An 18,378-nucleotide genomic window follows, 5' to 3' on the forward strand; every position below is an offset into this window, starting at 1 on the left:
TAATAACAAATGAATAAATCTTTGGGGGAAAAAAAAAAGTTGGGCTTGCCAGTGTGCACCAGCTTGTGCTACACACTTAGATCCAGACTCATCAGCAACAACAATAAAAGTCTTAAATAAATGAACAGATTGTAAAGAATATGGCAAGGCGCAGGCAGTTTGTAAGGATAGAATGGTAAGCAGGAAGGCAGAAGCTAAGTGTTTTCTGCACTTAGCAGAGAGACAGTGGCAGCCTTGAACACCGTTAGGAATTAAGCTCTGTAAGTGCTCAGACACACTGATGGGCGGCGGGAGGAGGAAAAGACACGCCGCATCTGTGTCTCTGAAGGACCGTCCTGGGCAGACAGTGAATGGAATAGTAATGAGGTACAAAGAAAAAGCATTCTCTCTCACCCTGGAATTCTTCCAACTGAGGTTCTTGCATAGACAAAAGTTTACAGAAGTAGTTGTGAAAAATAACGTAGCGGTAGGGATTAGATGTGAGATGCTTAAACAGAGAGGAGCCGGGGAAGACAGTCAGAGGAGAGAAGCACTGATTATTCAAGGGAATATTAGAAATTAATATTCAACAGAAATTAATTACAAAATATAAAAGCAAAGTAACAACAGAAAGGTAGGAGAAAGCAGGTCCTCTGACAGTGAGCCTTAACTCAGGGGTCAAGGGCCGCCTTCATTGGCGTGTGACTGAAGAGGACCTTGGAATGTGCTCACACCCTTCCTTAGCTGGCTTCCTCTGGAAACCGACTAAGGCGCAGCCACACCAGAGATCAGTATATCCTCACTCATCTACACCCCAAGGCTGCACCCTGGTTGACAATTCACTTTCCATCAACTGTGAAGAGCTACACTGCAGTGGACTCAGTTTCCCTTATGGGCTGACCACTGGGCGTTTGATCATGCTCCGGTGGGTATATGGGCAACACAAGTTGGACTTGGTGCATTTTTTGGGGGGCTGGGGTGGGGTGAGGGGAGCATAAGGGTAGGAAAGTAGACCTGGGAGGAATGGGAAGTTAGTGTGACTGGGGTGCACTGTATGGGATTCCCCAATAATTAATAAAAATATTATGTTAAGGGAAAAAAATAAATCCACCTTCTACTTTTTGTTTTGGTAATTTCAAAACAAAAGAAAAAGTAAGTCAATGTGGAAATCAAAAATAGACTCTTGCTGTTGGGATTCACAAGAATAGGTGATAACACTGAATTAATTGATCAGGTACAAAGGGCTTTCCTAAGAAATGCACCTGTCAGCAAGCTGCTGATGGAGAGGTGGCTGAGAGCCAAGAAAGCAAGGGTGTTCGCCATAAAGAGCAAAAAAAAAAAACAAAAAACAAAAAAAAAAAAAACAGGGCTGCTGCTTAGCTGCAGCACAAACAGGAAGTGGGCTCTGTGCAAACACTTCCGCACTAGGATACATTCCTGGAGGGCACATTTCTGGGAACCAATGGACAGCGCCTGCTGGTGAAAACGCCGGCTTCACACAGGGAAGCTGCCCACCCAGGCTTTAGGCCAGGTTGCCTGTGGCAACAAACTGTGTCCCAGCTCCTCTTTGCTTCATCTTTTCATGTCATTACAAGACCATTTACTACTAATGGTAAGAGAATCGTGGTAGTGAGCAGAAATGGAAAAAAACAAAAACCTTCAGATGGTCCTGCAGTGGAAGCTTTGGTGTCTTTAAAAACTCAGTTATGTTATGTGAACATGCTTCTGTTCTAATCCCGGGTGTGGGATATGGGGCTGATCCAGATTGTCCACTGCAGCTATTTGCTTCATGCTGGCTCTGAGAGGGGCTCTTTGCCAAATGCAGAGAGTTTAATTCTGAGGACTCTGGAGAGGGAATCAATGCCAGAGCCCAGAGAGAGAGAGAAATGGGACTCTGAGAAAGAAGGTTCCTGATGCTCCCCCCTGCTGCTCCTGGTTGCTATTGATGCAGTTTGAAGAGAAGTTGGATATATCCTGAAGCAAAGATTGGACTTGCTCCCAGGAACCCAACAGCCATAACTAGCAGGAAGTGGCTAAGAGAACTATGCCCTTTCTCCCCACTAACCTTTCTCTTCTAGCTGGCGTTGGGTGTTGGAAGGGATTGGGATGGACAGGGGAGAGAGAGGCAGAAGAACACCAAATTAAAATAGAGGTTAAAAAAAAAAAAAGGTGCCTACAGGGTCCTCAGAAGAAAATAGAAATGGTAGACCTAGCAGAGTGGGCCATGGTGGGTGTGACACAAGTGGGCTCCTTGACAGCAGGCTTGCTATTTGTTGTCACATATCAACATCAACTGATTGCACACAGTGGCTACCAGAGTGTCACCTATTACTTCAACTTTTCTACACACACACACACACACACACACAAATGGAATTAGCATTAATTTTGACATTATGGTTTTAGAAGCTATTTTTGAGGAAGTTACAATTTAAGTATCAAAAGAATACAAGATGGAAGAGATAAACTCTACATTTTTAAAACATGTGGGGTTTAGTGGAACATGGTGGCCTTAGCATACATGAGGACCATGAAACACACAAATAAACTACACATATTTTACTTATCTCAATTTTTAAAGGCAGCCATGCCTCTAATGGGCCTAAATTTGATTGGATATATTTATTTTTTATGTTCTTTCTCATATTTCTCTCTTTAGAAGGTGAAATTCTCAAACATGAAAATGGTTTATCACACAACCTAATTTCTCTAATGAAAAAAAGCATATCATACCTTAAAACCTTCTATGTAACTACCTCAGCTGATAGCCATTCTCTAAAAGGAGGCAGGTAGGCAACACTGGGTCTGAGAGAAAGAATGGGTTTGCAGTAAGGGGCCTGTATGATATGCCTTCCAGTGACATTTCCTTCAGGACATGGGACCAAGGATATTTCCTTTCCTACAGCTGAGAAAGATCATGCTTCTCTGGCTATTAGACGGAATGGTTATACAACAAACGACCAAGCGCAAACGTAGACCAAAGTTGGTTCTTAATTTGTAATTATTTTATAGCTGAGAATACTACTGCTCAGGACCAGCTTCAGAAGGCCTCCATGGCTGATAAATTAAGACATTTATCACTAGTAGAGACACAATGAAAAGCGGGAGGGCACCACAAATAACAGATGTGGATAGTTCATAAACGACAAACAATTGATTTCATTGACCCTTTGGCCCCACAACTTGAGTACTTACTTTAAAAAAAAAAAAAAAGGGAAACATACCTACGCATTGCGGCAATGGGTCGCTCCAGTGAAGAGTGTTTTCATCAAGAACACAGTAACTAGAGGCTGAACCAACTAGCCTGTACCTAAAGGAGAGGGCAAGGCTGTTATATTCGCAGATGCTTAAGCCTTGCCTTTTCAGTTCTCCAGAAGTTCATTTTAAACAATTTACCTCACCAGAAGATGAAATAATAGTGGATAAGAATCTATATGGAAATTTTAAAGCATCTAGTTCACAGAAAAGACACTGAAATGGCAAGACTTCCAAACAAGCAAAAATGCTTCTTTCCCTCGCAGGATTTAAAAAAAAAAAAAACAAAAAACAAAACACCAGTGAGAAGAATGATAAAGCCATATGTCAGATGAAATCTTTTATTCTAAGTTCTAAAAGAACGGGCTTCATGAATAACAGAGTGCATTTCTACCTAAAGTGTTCACAGTGCAGCACGGGCCCGACATCACACTGACAACCCAACTTAATCCCCGTTGAATGAAGGCGCAACAACGTGCTACTATTTATTTCTCCGTTTTAAAGTTTGAAATGCGCCTTGCTTCATCTCACTTTGAAGAATACTTCTTGAAAATTTGATGCACATCTACAAGGTGTTTTGACCGAATCCAACCCAGCGTCCTCCCTTCTCCAAGTCCTGCCCTGGGCCTGTACCTGCTCTTCCTTCCCAGTTCCGTGTGTTCTTGTTGTAAACCCATTAACCCATGCTCAGTGCTGCCTGTTTCTCTGTTGTAAGTGGTGGTGGTCGGGGGGGGGGGGGGTGGGGGGGGGCAGGGGGAAGTGTGGCATTCAACCTGGAAATAGTAAGGAGCTTTCCACTGGAAAAGTAGCTGATGACACATAAATAAAGAACTTCCTTATTCTACACAAAGAACTGAAAAAAAAAAAAATGCCTTAAGGATCTTGTTTGGGGGGGGGGCCATTTTCACACTAGATTTTTTTGGCTCATTTGTTTGCATAGAAAATCGCAGGTACAAATTAATATTTAGGTCAGTTTAACATGGGTTTGATTTCTAACACTTTCAAGGATTGTTAATTTCGTATCATCAAAATATTTTGATTGTTTCTTTGCTAATCACATTTAGAATCAATCACATATGTATTGGAATCTAATAATCTAGAAAGGTTAAAAGTAGAAACATCTTCTTTTCCTGGTCCATATTACTAAGTACAACGTATAATGAGCTCAGGACAAAAGTTCTGTGGGGAGAGCTATTGTGTTTCTTAATTTTTTCGTAGCATATGAAAATAGCTTTCATTTGACATTCACATATGTACCTCACTGTGCATTGGCTCATCCTCACCCTCACTCCCGCTATGAGGAATTGTTTTAGACGCTAGCAACCTGTGACCATAGGTCACAAATCTATCAGTGTCCCCTGAACTCCTCATTTGTTTTGTCCATTAGTTAAACATAGAGTTTTAGTGTGACTTACCCTGTGTTGCACGAGAAGACTATTTCTGAACCAAATAATATGTCCTGTGATGTGTCAATGTGGCCATTTGGTAATTCTCCGGGATTAGGACATCGCTTTTCTAAAAAAAAAAAAAAAAAAAAAAAAAAAAAAACCAAACAAACCAGAATATCAATATTTGTTTTATTCAACTACCATACACAGGCAAAACAAAAACAAAACCTCTACCTGTACTTATTAAGAAAGCAATCATATACATCACATACACATATATAGACACACATTATGTTAAAAAATGAATGGGGAAGAAAGAGGTCTTAAAGGAAGATTAAAAAAGGAAAAGCAATGGGCTACAGGCAACATGAGAGCAGAAGGGAAGAGGACCTGGGACCAGAATCAGCGAGACTGTGATGGGTTGAGCAGTGCAGAGGAGAATGAAGAAGACCAACCAATGGCATGGATGTACGAAAATACCACAGTGAAACAGATCACTTCTATTTTATCGTAAGAAATAAAATTGAGCGGGGAGGTGGTGGCACACGCCTTTAATCCCAGCACTCAGGAGGCAGAGGCAGGTGGATGGCTGTGAGTTCGAGGCCGATCTGGTCTACAAAGATAGAGAAACCTGGACTAGTAAAGTGCTTCCTGACTTTGATCCCCAGGACCCGTATCAAAAAGCTGGGCATGGTAACAAGCACCTGTCATCCCTGAGCCGTGTGGGCAGAGACAGGCAGAGCCCTGGGGTGCACCAGGCAGCCAACCTAGACTCCTTGGGACACCCCAGGCCAATGACAGATATTGTCTAAATTCCAGGTGAGCAGATCCCGAGGAAGGACACCCAAGGATGCCCGTTGGCCTTCGTACGCACAGGTACACAAGGGCGTGCACGCGCACACTCCCTGCACACACAGAAACACTCAAACACACAGAAACACTCAAACACACAGGTAATGGTCAGGGGCCTGGGGATGGTAATGAAGTGCTTGCTTATTGTCGGTGTCAAGACCAGAGTTGGGGTCACCAGAGCCCATGTCCACAGCTGGGCACAGTGGCACACACCTATAGTCCCAATGACAACAATATGGGAGGCAGGTCCCTGAAAGCTGGGGGTAGGGGGGAGGGAAGGAGGGAGGCAGAAAGAGGACAGTTTAAGTGGCTTATGAGGGAAAGTTCCAGACAAAAGGCACCTAAAGGATGACACCCAGTGTGATCCTATAACACTCCCAACACATACACCGTGCACACATATTTCCACACCTACGCACTAGTACATTCATGCATGCATTGAAAACATACACATACAAGTGAAAAATATATATGCAATCATGTAATAACGTCTACCTTGATTTTTACCTATTAATTATACCTTAGGAAAACAGGGGGAAAATTAAATATCGGGCACAGATACACAAATACACAGATACACATCTGAGCCACTGATGTTTCTAACCCTTAAATTTCTTCAATTCTATATTCATGTTTTATTGCTTCCACACACACACAAAAAAAAAAAAAAAAAAAGCCACCTACTTAGAGTATGTCATCCTTTTAGGTAACCTTAAATTAAATAAACATAAAATCTATGAGGATCCCAATTATGTAAATATTTGCCTGGTTTAAAAAAAAATGGCACTCATGAGTCTTTGAAGACTCATTTTATGTGATACTCACTTTTACAAGCTTCATTCACTTTGGTCCATTCCAAGTTCGCAAGGCAAGTTGACGTTGCTGGGGCTGCAGAAACTCTGTAATATCCTGCCAGGCACTCATATTTCACAACAGTGCCAACTGGGAAATAATTCATACTGATAAATTCCTTTTTGGGGACTGCAAAAGACACCACTGGTGGACCACCACAGCTTTCTAAAAGAATTAACAAAGCAACGGAAAAAGAGGGATTTCAACTTATTTTATAGCCTGTGTAATCTGGTAATACCTGGTCGCTAAGCCATCTCCTTTTCACTTAACTATTTACTTATTTGTTTTATAGGGATTTTTATTTATATATTTGTTGTAAAATAGTATCACTGGGCTATCTGCAACACATCAAGTGTGTTCACATGCATACCTTCACTTTTTCTAGATGTCTGTGAACTTCTAAATGTTTTACTCATTTAAACCTCAAAAGAGCCCCTTGGTGACAGGGGTCAGATGAACCAACTGTGGACACAAAACATGCACCAACAGCTACGCAAATGTGCTCTGAAGAGCCAAGGCCTAGTGTAAGAAACAGTGTCTCAGGAGCCCAGAGGCACAAGCTTGAAGCCTGGCTCCTTGACATGAGAGGTACGAGTCTTGTCCACATTATTTATCTCCTGATGGGTCCCCTTAACTCTGAAATCGAGAGAGGAATCCCCACTTACATAACTTAACAATAACTTGAAGGAGTCCATGAAGCAATACGGTGGAAAAGTTACACACTCTGAAACGTGGTGAAAGCGCGTGTGTTTCTTACCTCGTGTGGGGGTTGAAAAGCCCATTTCCCTCATGGTTTCAAAAGTCAGTTTTGAATGACTCTGGATTTACTGTGGTCAATCATGAACTGCAGAACAATACTCTGATCCATGATGGGCCACATAGATAAATGTGGTTCCTGCAGGTACCTAGTGGAGCTGAACTATTACTGTTGCCTAGCAACACTGCAGTCATCCTAGTGTAATGTAATTCTTTACCAACACGTTTGCATTGGTGCTGGGAGATAGCAACACACACACACATTACACAGAAGTAAAGATAAAAGGCTTGATTGCTGCCTTTGAGTGTCCTAAACTGGGGGGAGCTACAGTCTGTCCAGAATCACTAAATCACACGGAGTAGATAGCATTTGATAATATAAGTGTGTATGCTGCCAGCTTGTGTGTTTATCACACCGTACTTTTTATTTTTGTTATTTTGGAGTCTAAAAAAAAAAAAAAAAAAGGAAAGAAAGAAAAGGAAAAAAGACAAGTATCATGGCTTATAATTCCAGCTACTTGAGAGGCTGATGAGTCCATGAGTTCAGGCCAGCCTGAGCATCATACATGCAAGTAAAAAGTAAACTTTTAAGGGGGAGGAGGTCTCCCTCAGTCACAGCCATAGGGGAGGGGAGTAAGGGGAAAATGGGAAGGAGGGAAGAATGGGAGGATACAAGGGATGGGATAACAAGTGAATGTAATATGAATAAATTAATAAAAATTTTTTAAAGTGAACTTTTGTTAGTTTATTATTTTTTAAAGAAAACCAGCATAGATAGCCTCCGTGTACAATGTATATAAGCCCTATGCAGCAGGCAGGAATGCCTTGAGAGCCACTCCCCCGCTCCATCTGACAATGTGTTCTAATTGTCAACAGTAGTAAAACAGCAGGCTATAAAGATCTACAGTAAAAGAAAAAGCAATAGGCTACAGTATAGAACCCAGGTGGATAGACAGACCACCTAGTTCTGGACCCTGTATTGTGTTCAGATTATGCGGGAGCACCTAAAAACTCTATCTTAAAGCTAACACAGGGCCCTATGTACAAGAGAATTTTTTTTTTACAAGTAAGATCTTAAAATGTCTACCAGGAGTTGTATTTGTTACTTAACAAAATGAAGTTGACAAGGACAAATCACGTGTGTGTGTGTGTGTGTGTGTGTGTCTCAAGGTAATTGCCAACTATATTCACATATAATTTACTCCCTAAACAATAGCTATCATGTATTTTCTCTATTAGCCTGTACAATAGAAGGGAAGACTCTTAATGAAGAAGCAGGACTCACTATAGGAAGTACCGCCTTCAATTAGCTCGAGTGTGAACTGCCAGCGCGTATACTCTGGGGTTTAATAACGGTAGAAACTATCAATTACCAGTCACTCCAAAGAGATGTAAAAATAACCATAACAAGATGCACATTCCCATAATATTTCTAAAAAGAAGCGAAGAACTTACTATTACAGAATGTTTCGAAGCTTGACCAACTGCCATTTTCAAGACAGGTCACTGTGGCTGGCTTATCTGGGATATTTTGAAAGCCATCATTACATTTATAGAATACGGCTTCACCCACGGAAAAACTGGTTTTTCCACCCGATGATGGTGTGGCATTAGGTATTTCAGGAGGTGGGCCACAGTCACCTAGAAAGATAAGAGCAGGTGGGAAGCAGAAAGAATGTCTTAACTTTCTTTCCCCAGACCTGGTTAATAAGGAAAGCAGCTATGGCTCTTGACTTCCTCCAGATACTTATCCTGCCCTGCAGGAACTTGCACCCACCGCCTAGGCGCTCATCGACACAAGACAAAACTAAGTGGAGAGCTAATGATTCCTCCCCCTCCCCCTCGTCCGTCCAAGTGGTTCAAAATGTACACAATTACCCACACTGACACCGCGGCTAGGCGCGAGATAAGACGCCCAAGTGGGTGGCGCTGCTCGCGGCTAGGTTCTCACGGACGCTGGTGGTCAGCCATCTGGCTTCCACTGAAAGAATAAAAGAGCCAGGAACCCAGGCTGGAGATTCGCATTCAGCCCTCCCTTTTGCTGTTTCCACGGTCTCTCTGGTTAAGAGCCCAGCACTCCACACACCGGCAGGCAGCGGACACCTGGCTGCGGAGCTAGCAACCAATTACAGAGAACAATGCCGGCCAAGCGTGCGCGCGCCTGGCCCTCAGCTACCCGTCGCAGCTCGCGCCCCACCCGTGGCCACTCACCCCGCACCGCCGGGAACAGCAGCAGCAGCAGCGACAGTAGTGACAGCAGCAGCGGCGGCGGCGATGGCGGCGGCCGAGTCCCCGGCGCGCGCGACCGGCCCATGGTCCCAGGTAGAAGACGAGGTGCCCGACTGCGGCTGGAGCTGTTTCGCACCGCGGTTAATTGAGCAGCTGCGTCGGGGCGGGGCGGGGTTCGCGGGGCGGGGTTCCCGTCACCCTGGGTGCCTAGGGCGTTCCCTCCGGGGCTTGGGCGGGCCGGAATCTAGAGTCACCCTGGGGACCCAGATGTTGGGTGGGCCTACTGCGAGTTACCTTGGGCGGAGGGTTTGGAGAGAGGGATGTCTTCTAAAGTAGGGCTCTTCTGACTCGGGGTGTCAGCGCTCCGGAATAGCAGAAAACTACCGGCACTCCCCAAACTGCGGTCTGCTGAGTGCTGGCAAAGCGAGGGGTAGGCGCGGTTGGAATTCCTGGGCCTGTGGGAGCTGAGAAAAAAGGAAACACCCAGGACTTCAGCTGGAAGATATTTGAAGGGAGGGTGGGAAGCGGTGATCAAATGTGTTGTCTTATAGGTTTCACCATGGTGTCAAAACGGAAAGTAGGATAGGATCCAAGAAATTAAGTGTAGGCTAAAAGGAAGCTGGAGGCCAGCCTGCCAGAACCCTGGCTCAAAACAACACTTAGAGGATTGTTGTTGTTGTTGTTGTTGTTGTTTTCAGACCTTGTCCGGGTGAGGAGTCGCCTTCTTAGCCCTGATTCTTGGTATGTACCAAGAACGCCACTTGAATTCTACTTGGGGATTATTTTAGTCCTGCTATAAAATGAAACTCAGAAATAAATAGTAGACCCTAAGGGAAAGATTTGTTTTCTGCTGTGAAGAATAGCCAATGATATGCAAAAGCTGGAATCACACTGGAGCATAAAAAAAAATAAATAAATAATTTTTAAAAATCCATAGGGAGAAGCTGTGCCCAGGACAAGCTGAACATCGCTGAGGACAACACTAGGAATTAGAATTACTTCATGTTGGTTTGTCACTGTGCAACCCAGTTTGTGAAGCCGCAGATCCCTGTGATACCGTCAGAGCAAAGAGCCTCGTACCTCAGTGTGTCTATTAAAAACAAACCAAAACAAAACAAAACAAGGGCGGGGGATGGGGGAGGCGGAGTGGGGGAGAGTGAAAAAGAGAGACACAGAGATGAAGAGAGAGAAGGAGGAAGGAAAAGGTAAGTTGCTGGTCCTCCCCCAATGTGTTTCTCTTTTAATTGAGTGTCCCAGTCTGGTTAGCAGAGTCCTAGCCTGGATTGCTTATTCCCATAGCTGCTTTTTGTGGCTGGTGAAGTCCCTCACCTGAAGTCTGCCTTCAAAGGTGGACCGGCTGTGGGAGTGTTTGTCCCACCGTGTGCTTAGAATCCTTCCTCAAGTTTTCTTGTGGCTCCTCTTGAAGAGGAAAGTGGGTTTTAGCAACAGTTGTTTCCTGAGATTCATGCTTAGTTAACCAAGCACTGTGTTGCCAGATGCAGAGACTCTAGGAAAGGGATTCCTATAGATCGTCACTGAACTCTTAGTGACTCATGCCTGTACACCTGGAAGGCTAAGCAAGATGTTTGGGGCGCAAGGCTAGCCTGGGCTTCAAAGTTCCAAGTTAGCTTGGCCTACATAATGGGGCCATTTCTCAAAAACAAAAGCAAAAACAAACAAACAAACAAAAAACCATCCTGGAGTTTAAAAGTCTCACAAAGTAGAAAGGGTTTTTAAATCATCAAGTGTGTTTCTTGTCCTTGATGTTAAAGACATTACTCTTACTTCCTTGTGTGACACACGTGTGTCAGGGCCCTGCAGTGACTGAGAAGCATGGCTCTTGGGCCTTCCTTCATGTATCCCCTCAGGGCTTTCAGTGATCATCTGCCACTTCTTTTCTGTCATGCCATAGGTAGCTTGAGTCAGATAGGAAGCTGTAATTTGTGTTAGATGTTTGTCATGGAATTATGTCTAGGGCTGGAGAGATGGCTCAGAGGTTAAGGACACCGGCTGCTCCTCCAGAGGTCCTGAGTTCAATTCCCAGCAACCACATGGTGGCTCACAACCATCTATAACATGATCTGATGCCCTCTTCTGACCTGCAGGTGTAAATGCAGGCAGAACACTGTATACATAAATTTATTATAAATTTATTTATTTATTTATTTATTATAAATAAATATTTTAAAAAAGAAAACCCTATTTAAAAAAAAAGAATTATGTCTAGCTAGAACAATGGGCCCAGCAAAGTGTCAAAAACTATCACCCAGTTTAGCAACACCAAATATTCTAAACATTCACTTTCTGAAGAGCTTTGGTCTCAGTAATAAGTTTTTTCCAAGGGTGGACTCTTAATGCTTGTCACCACCCAGATAATTACGACATTCCTGGAGAAAGCATTACAAATTTCACATGATACATTTACTCAATTTAAAAAAGACATGCATTAAAATGTGAACATTACTTCTTAGTTCTTTATTTAATTTAATTTAATTTATTTACTTTTGGGTTGTCCAGACAGGGTTTCTCTGTGTAACCCTGATTGTTCTGGACTCACTTTGTAGACTCACAGCAATCTAACTGCCTCTTCCTCCCAAGTGCCAGGATTACAGGCATGCGCCATCTCGCCCAGCTGTTCTTAAAAAATAAAACCTTCAAATTTGTAATTTAGAGCATTTTATTTTAAATGCTGGCCCAGATGCTGCAGGATATTTGATCCCATTGTGAATCCCAAAATTGTGAACTGTAAAAACCTGTTTCTAATTGAGGTATGGCTCAGTCTTTAATGATAGAGCTTTCTATTTACTGTAAACACGTACCTGCTTACCCCAGCACACACCTTTAACTCAAGAGCTTTCTGAAATCAGGATTAAATAAAGTTAGCCCTAGGCCAAGAGAGGGAGTAAGCAACCAGATTGACAGAAAGTGATCATGGTGGGGGGGGGGGGGGGGGAGACATAAAAAGTGAGAGGAAGTCTGAAGACAGAGTAGAAAGGAGGGACATTGAGTTGAAGGGTTTTTAAGACAGCGTGGAGAAGGAAAAGAGCCATTTTCCTTCTGGGATGTGAGCTGAATAGGAAGAGCTTTTTCCTTCTGGGATGTCAGCTGAGGAGGAAGGTCAGCTGGGTGCTTTCTCTGCCTCTCTGAGCTAGCAGGTTTTCACCTCAGCATCTGGCTCCTGAGTCTTTATTGGTAAAAATCGAATGATTGGTTTTGGGTTTTTTTTTTTTTTTTAAACTTTAAAACAACACCAAGATCGGCTGTATTCCAGTTGTTTTATGCATGTACCATTTTATAAGCATGGTTTCATAAAGTGGAAAAGCTATCAACGTTTCACAGATGAGAGAAGAAGAAACTGTACCGAAAGCTGTACAGTTTAAGAAGTAAACAGATTAGAACGCAAATCTCAAGTGATTCTAAAACTTAGGTGTGTGTGTGTGTGTGTGTGTGTGTGTGTGTGTGTGTGTGTGTGTGTGTGTGCGCATCTGCATTTATGTTTGTGTAGGTGTGTGTGTGTGTGTGTGTGTGTGTGTGTGTGTGTGTGTAGTCTCAGGTGTCATCCTTTGGAACACTTCACCTCCCTTGAAACAGGCTTCTCACTAGAACCAAGGGCTCATTGGCTGGGCAGACTGGCCAGCTGTGAGTCCCAGGAACCCTCCAGGCTCTGCCTCCCTAGTGCCTGGATTGCAGGTGCGCACTAGCACATGTAGCAATTTTACATGGGTCCCGGAGATTGAATTCAGGCCCTCACCCTTGTACAAGAAGCATTTTACCAACTGCGCTGTCTCCCAAGCCTATTCTCTGCAATGAACAATCGGGAGAAAGATTTGTTCTGCACACAGTATTAGGATTTATGCAGTGGGGCTGTACAGCAAACTAGAAATCACACCACACAGCGGATGCACGTGAGAGGTTTTATTCTGGGAAAGGGATACAGACACAGTCTCTGGAGGCCCCTGTGGCGGGAGAGGGGAGGGGAATGGGAGGAATTCCCTGTATAAGGTGACCTAGCCCATGCACATAATGTGCACATGCATGTGCAGAGTGCACAGGTGACTTAAGGGGCCTGAATCCTGCCATCTGGCAATGACGCGTTTCCAGGGTGGCTTGGAAGCTGCCTGTTTTCCCCACAGTCCTCAGGGCCTTTGGGGTGGCTGCATCACTGCCTGATTACTAACACAGAGCACCATTTTTGAAAACCTAGAGCGTTCTGGTGTGAACATCAATTCCGTGCTTTTAGCTGGCTTCACATTCCACATTGATATAAAAATGTCTGGGAACAATATTTAATCCCTAAAGAGATCTCCAATTCCCAAATGACACATTTATGTGATTAGGTCAGAAGACATAAAGATACATAAGATAAGTCTGTGGTTTTGAAGGAATGAGAAAGCACAGCTCTTGCCTGAGTAGAAAAAAAACTAAGTGTTTAAACATTTGGGGAATGTTTAGAATTTAGGAATATTTCTTTTTGAGATTCTGTAATCTATGCGATCAATACTCTGAGTATGCAACAGCACCGGAAAGGAAAGTGGGTAGAGCAGACTAAAGATCCCTCGAGTCTACCAAACAGGACTAGTGAGTGCCAGGGTGATGGGACAGAGGGGATAAAAAGAAGGAAGGACGATGCATGCAGAGATTAAGAGACAGGCTAGAGAGAGATTAGGGGAGCCCTCATGTGTCTGCTCATGAGTGTTGGCGGACTGGGTGTGTGTGTGTGTGTGTGTGTGTGTGTGTGTGTGTGTGTGTGTGTGTGTGTGTGTGTGTTTACAGGGAAGTGTGGGCTAATTTTGTATAGAGTCTCGAAATGGAGTACCTCCAAAGGCACAGCAGTTAGGAGGTTAACAGGAAGAGGTAGAGGGGAACAGAAATCCCTTAGTTTCAGCTTTTTTAATAATAAACCTATTTTAAGGAAATACACCTGTTGCTCTGAAAGAAAGACAGAGACAGAGAGAGATCTAACACAAATAATATAAACCCTTGGGTTTCCAAGCATGCTCAGACCAAAGGCGTTTTGAAGGAGGAGTCCTCTGCATTTGACAACTGAGTGGAAGCCAAGCCTTAAAGGCGACTCTGAAATGTGAGCATCTGTAAGGCGAAGGGATAGCTTTAAAAGCCCCCATTACATTACTCCAGAACCAGAGGGCAATTTAGGGAAGAAAGAACCACTTGGCTTTCGGTTTGGCTACGTATAAAATGCATCAGCAGCATGTCTAAGTGGAGACAAACAGGATGAGATTGCAATGGGGCAAACTGTTCTGGAGCCTGGAGAGAGACCAGGCTTGAAGGGGAGGTGGGGAAACAAGGGCGGGAGGGGGGAGGTAATGAAGGAGAGAGCAAACAGAAGCCGTGAAGCCACATCTTAGAATCAACAGTACAGGTGAGAAGGTATAAAAAAAAAAAAAATGGAAGAGGGTACTACAATTTCCAAGAGACAAAGCTGCCAAACTGCCAGCCAAATATTGTTATTCTCCTTGGAGGCCGAGGCTGCCGCCGCCGCCACCGCCGCCACCGCCGCCACCGCCGTCACCGGGATTCAGGAAAGGTGAGGAGCTTAAACCACATAAACCACTCAGAGTCTGAAGGTCTCAGGCTGCTCCACCTCCTTGCTCTTCCAGGAAGTCCCTGCTGCAATCACAAGGTCATAACCTGATGGAGTATTTTCCTCCTTACACTCTACAAGGTCTGTCCCTTCCGCCAAGGAACCTTCTGTATAAATTCCCTCGTGTATCTTTAAACAGCCAACAAAGACAAAACAAAACCTTTGGGCTAAGGTTTTTTTTTTTGTTTTTTTTTTTTTTTACTGCAAATCTCGGCAGCACTTCACTGCAAATTATGCAGGACATGTCTTCTAAAATGTAATGAAAACAGATGCGCACAGACACAACAAACTGTTGAAAACATTCATACATACTCTGATCGTGATTTCACCTGCAACTCCTCTCAGATCTTCCCCACGCACCCAACTCCACGCCCTTTCTAACAGGCAAACAAAACCACCAACTAAAAAAACAGAATAAAAAGGGAAAACACAAGAAACATCCACATAACCGCCACTAAAACAAACAAAAACAAAACAAAAACAAAGTTGGAAACCATGATATGCAAGTAAAAGATTGATAAGACAAAAAAACAAAAAACAAAAAAGCAAAAAACAAAAAACGAGCGTGGGGGGTGGAGAGCCCAAACAAAGCAATATGATACAAAAGTCTACAAAATACCATTGCGTTCATTTTGCGTTGGAAATCTACTGCTGGGCACAGAACCTATTCCTAAATGTGATTAATGTGCCCACTAAGATTCCTGTGGTGAAAGCTAATTTTTCCTTTGTAAGTGGAAGCCAATTGCCGATAGCATCGAACACACCATTTTAATTAATTAACTTAGTTAATTGTTGGCTTTTTGAGACAAGGTTTCTCTGTGTAGCCTTGGCTGACCTGGTCTCTCTTTGGTAGAGCAGGTTGACCTGAGGAAACCCACCTGCCTCAGCCTCACAGAGTGCTGTGGTGGTACATGCCTTAACCCCAGTCTTGGCGTCCAGCAAGAGCTGAAGACTCCAGACCCAAATAATATGCAAACAGCAAAGAGCATTTATTCTGCAGGATCCAACATGCGGGGGGGGGGGGGGTGTCACCATTCAGACACGATGGCGACACCCCACCCCCCCCTCACCCTCCCCACCCCATGAGTTAGCAGACTTTTTTTTCTTTTCTTTTTTTGGTTTTTCGAGACAGGGTTTTTCTGTGTAGTCTTGGCTGTCCTGGACTCACTGTGTAGACCAGGCTGGCCTCGAACTCACAGTGATCCACCTGCCTCTGCCTCCTGAGTGTTGGGATTAAAGGCCTGCACCACCACACCCAGCAGCAAACTCTTTTTAAAGGTGTTTGGCACCCTATGCGCTGGCAGGCTCTTTCTTTGTAAAGGCATTTAAATTCCAAAAGGGGGTTAAGTAATCATTAGGTTAGAACACAGGATACTCTGGCCAGGTCAGGGGTTTATCCAGACCCACAGTATATCTTCGTAATTATACCAGCAGTAAGAATCCATCTTTAATTGGCTATATCTTTCTCCAGGCAGGTGGCTAGGTGGTCTCTGGTTGGCTGCTAGCTCTTTGCATCATTCCCAGGGACTGCTGACCCCATCTCCGAAGAGCAGAGGCTCAGGCCTGCTCTGAACCAGCAGAGACTAAAGCCCTGTTGTGGAATCAGCTTGGCTCCTAGATCAAGCCTTTTGAGGCCTCAGTGTTCCTCAAAGGTCTTGAATAGGGGTCCCTTCTGGGCCCCACACCAGCACTTGGGGAGGCAGAAGAGGCAGGTAAATCTCTGTGAGGGCCAGGCCAGCCTGGTCTACAAAGCAAATCCAGGTCAGCCAGGGCTATGCAGAGAAACCATTTCAAAAACAAGATAAAAAAAGTGGTGAGGGGATTCGCCACCCCAACCTATTTCTTATAAATGACTTTTTGATTTTCATACAATACATTTTGGTCATATTCTTTCCTTTTCCCCATATCTTCCTCTCCTCTCATATCCCCCTACCCCGCCCTTATTCTATAGTCTTTCTCTTTTCTAAAAAAGAAAGAAATGAAGACCAAAAAAAAAAAAAAAAAAAAAAAAAGCGTGTGCACATGCCCATTTGTGCAGGGGGTGCATGCACACACGGAGTCCATTTTATTCCTGAGCATTCAAGAAAACTGATCTTCGCTTCCCTTCCAGCAGTCAATTGCAAATAACTTCGTGGTTGAGAGGGGGACCTTCAAGCCCACTCCCCCTTCTCCCTGCTGGGATTTTTGTCTGCTTTGAACCTGTGCAGGTCTCATGTGAGGTACCTTGTTCTCTGTGAACTCACATGTGCATCAACCCGGTTCTGTTTAGAAAGTAGGATTTCCTTGGAGTCACCCACCTCTGCCTCTTACAATCCCACTACCTCTTCTTCCACATAGATCCCGGAGCCTTGAGGATGTAGCACAGACATCCCATTTAAGGCTGAACACTTCAAAGTCCCTCACTGTCTTCATGTGGTCCAGTTGTGGGTCTCTGTATAGATCACTGTCCGCTTCAAGAAGCTTTTCTGATGGAGGATATAGCAGTTTGCTGATCTGTGAATATAGAAGAGTGTGGTTAGGAGTCATTTTATTGCTAGGTTAGTTTAGCACAGAGGTTCTTAACCAGTGGGTCTTGACCCCTTTGGTAGTTAAATGACCATTTCATAGGCCATATCACATCAAATAGCCTCCATGTCATATGTTTACATTACAATTTATAACAGTAGCAGAGTTACAAAGTAACAATGAAAATAGTGTAATGGTTGGGGGGCCACCACAACATGAAGTGTATTAAAGGGAGTTGCAGAATTAAGAAAGTTGAGAACCACTGATTTAGCAGAATAATTACAGTAGATTTCCCCCTATGGTCCATGACCTGTATAATCCCTGGTTCTTGGCCTCATACTCCCATAACACTTGGACCACTATGGGCCCAATGGTATGTCTTATAGGCAGGTTGCTCTTGTAGCTCAAAGAGGGTTCATAGTTGGATGGCATTGATGATGGATGACATTTCTTCTGCAGTCATTGGTGTAGTGCCTTTCAACACCACACGTGCTGGTCAGTAGAGGTGATGCTCAATGTCTCTCCATGAGCGTGGTCTCTTCAGGAATATGGTCCTCCTCCACGGTTGTGGAGGAAAACCCAATAGCATCAGCAATGGCCTGTAGTACTGGGGGGACTCCATAGCACTCCTTTGTCCAACAACTCAAAAGATGTGACTCACTGTTGTCTACTTGGGCTACTGTCTCCCGCATAAGATGTTAACTCCAGTTAAATTCCATGTATATATATATATATATATATACATATATCTATCTTAGGAAGCTTCTACAGTAGTCGGTTTCTATATAGCGTTTCAAAAGGCCTTTAGTGTTATTTGTCCCTCCCCATATTCCCTCCTTTACTTACCCTTACACACACACACACACACACACACACACACACACACACACACACACAATTTAATCCTAATTTCCCGCTTATCCCTTTATAACACTCTATTTTTCCCTTCTTCCTTCCTGG

The 18,378-nt window shown here is 43.8% G+C and overlaps 1 protein-coding gene across 1 annotated transcript in view; it reads right to left on the reverse strand.

The window, feature by feature from the left end:
• Cd55 (CD55 molecule (Cromer blood group)) overlaps nucleotides 1-9,485 on the reverse strand; it is a 28,290-nt gene extending 18,805 nt beyond the window's left edge. Inside the window, exons 1-5 of the mRNA XM_051148199.1 lie at nucleotides 9,294-9,485; nucleotides 8,538-8,723; nucleotides 6,300-6,491; nucleotides 4,650-4,749; nucleotides 3,204-3,289 (exon numbers count right to left, since the gene is read on the reverse strand). Of these exons, the coding sequence (XP_051004156.1) occupies nucleotides 3,204-3,289; nucleotides 4,650-4,749; nucleotides 6,300-6,491; nucleotides 8,538-8,723; nucleotides 9,294-9,396 (667 nt within the window). The 5' untranslated portion in view covers nucleotides 9,397-9,485. The remainder of the gene's footprint in view (nucleotides 1-3,203; nucleotides 3,290-4,649; nucleotides 4,750-6,299; nucleotides 6,492-8,537; nucleotides 8,724-9,293) is intronic.
• Between the last annotated feature and the right edge of the window lie 8,893 nt (nucleotides 9,486-18,378).

This window comes from Acomys russatus, chromosome 6 (assembly GCF_903995435.1).
Source record: "Acomys russatus chromosome 6, mAcoRus1.1, whole genome shotgun sequence".
Taxonomy (NCBI): Eukaryota; Metazoa; Chordata; class Mammalia; order Rodentia; family Muridae; genus Acomys; species Acomys russatus.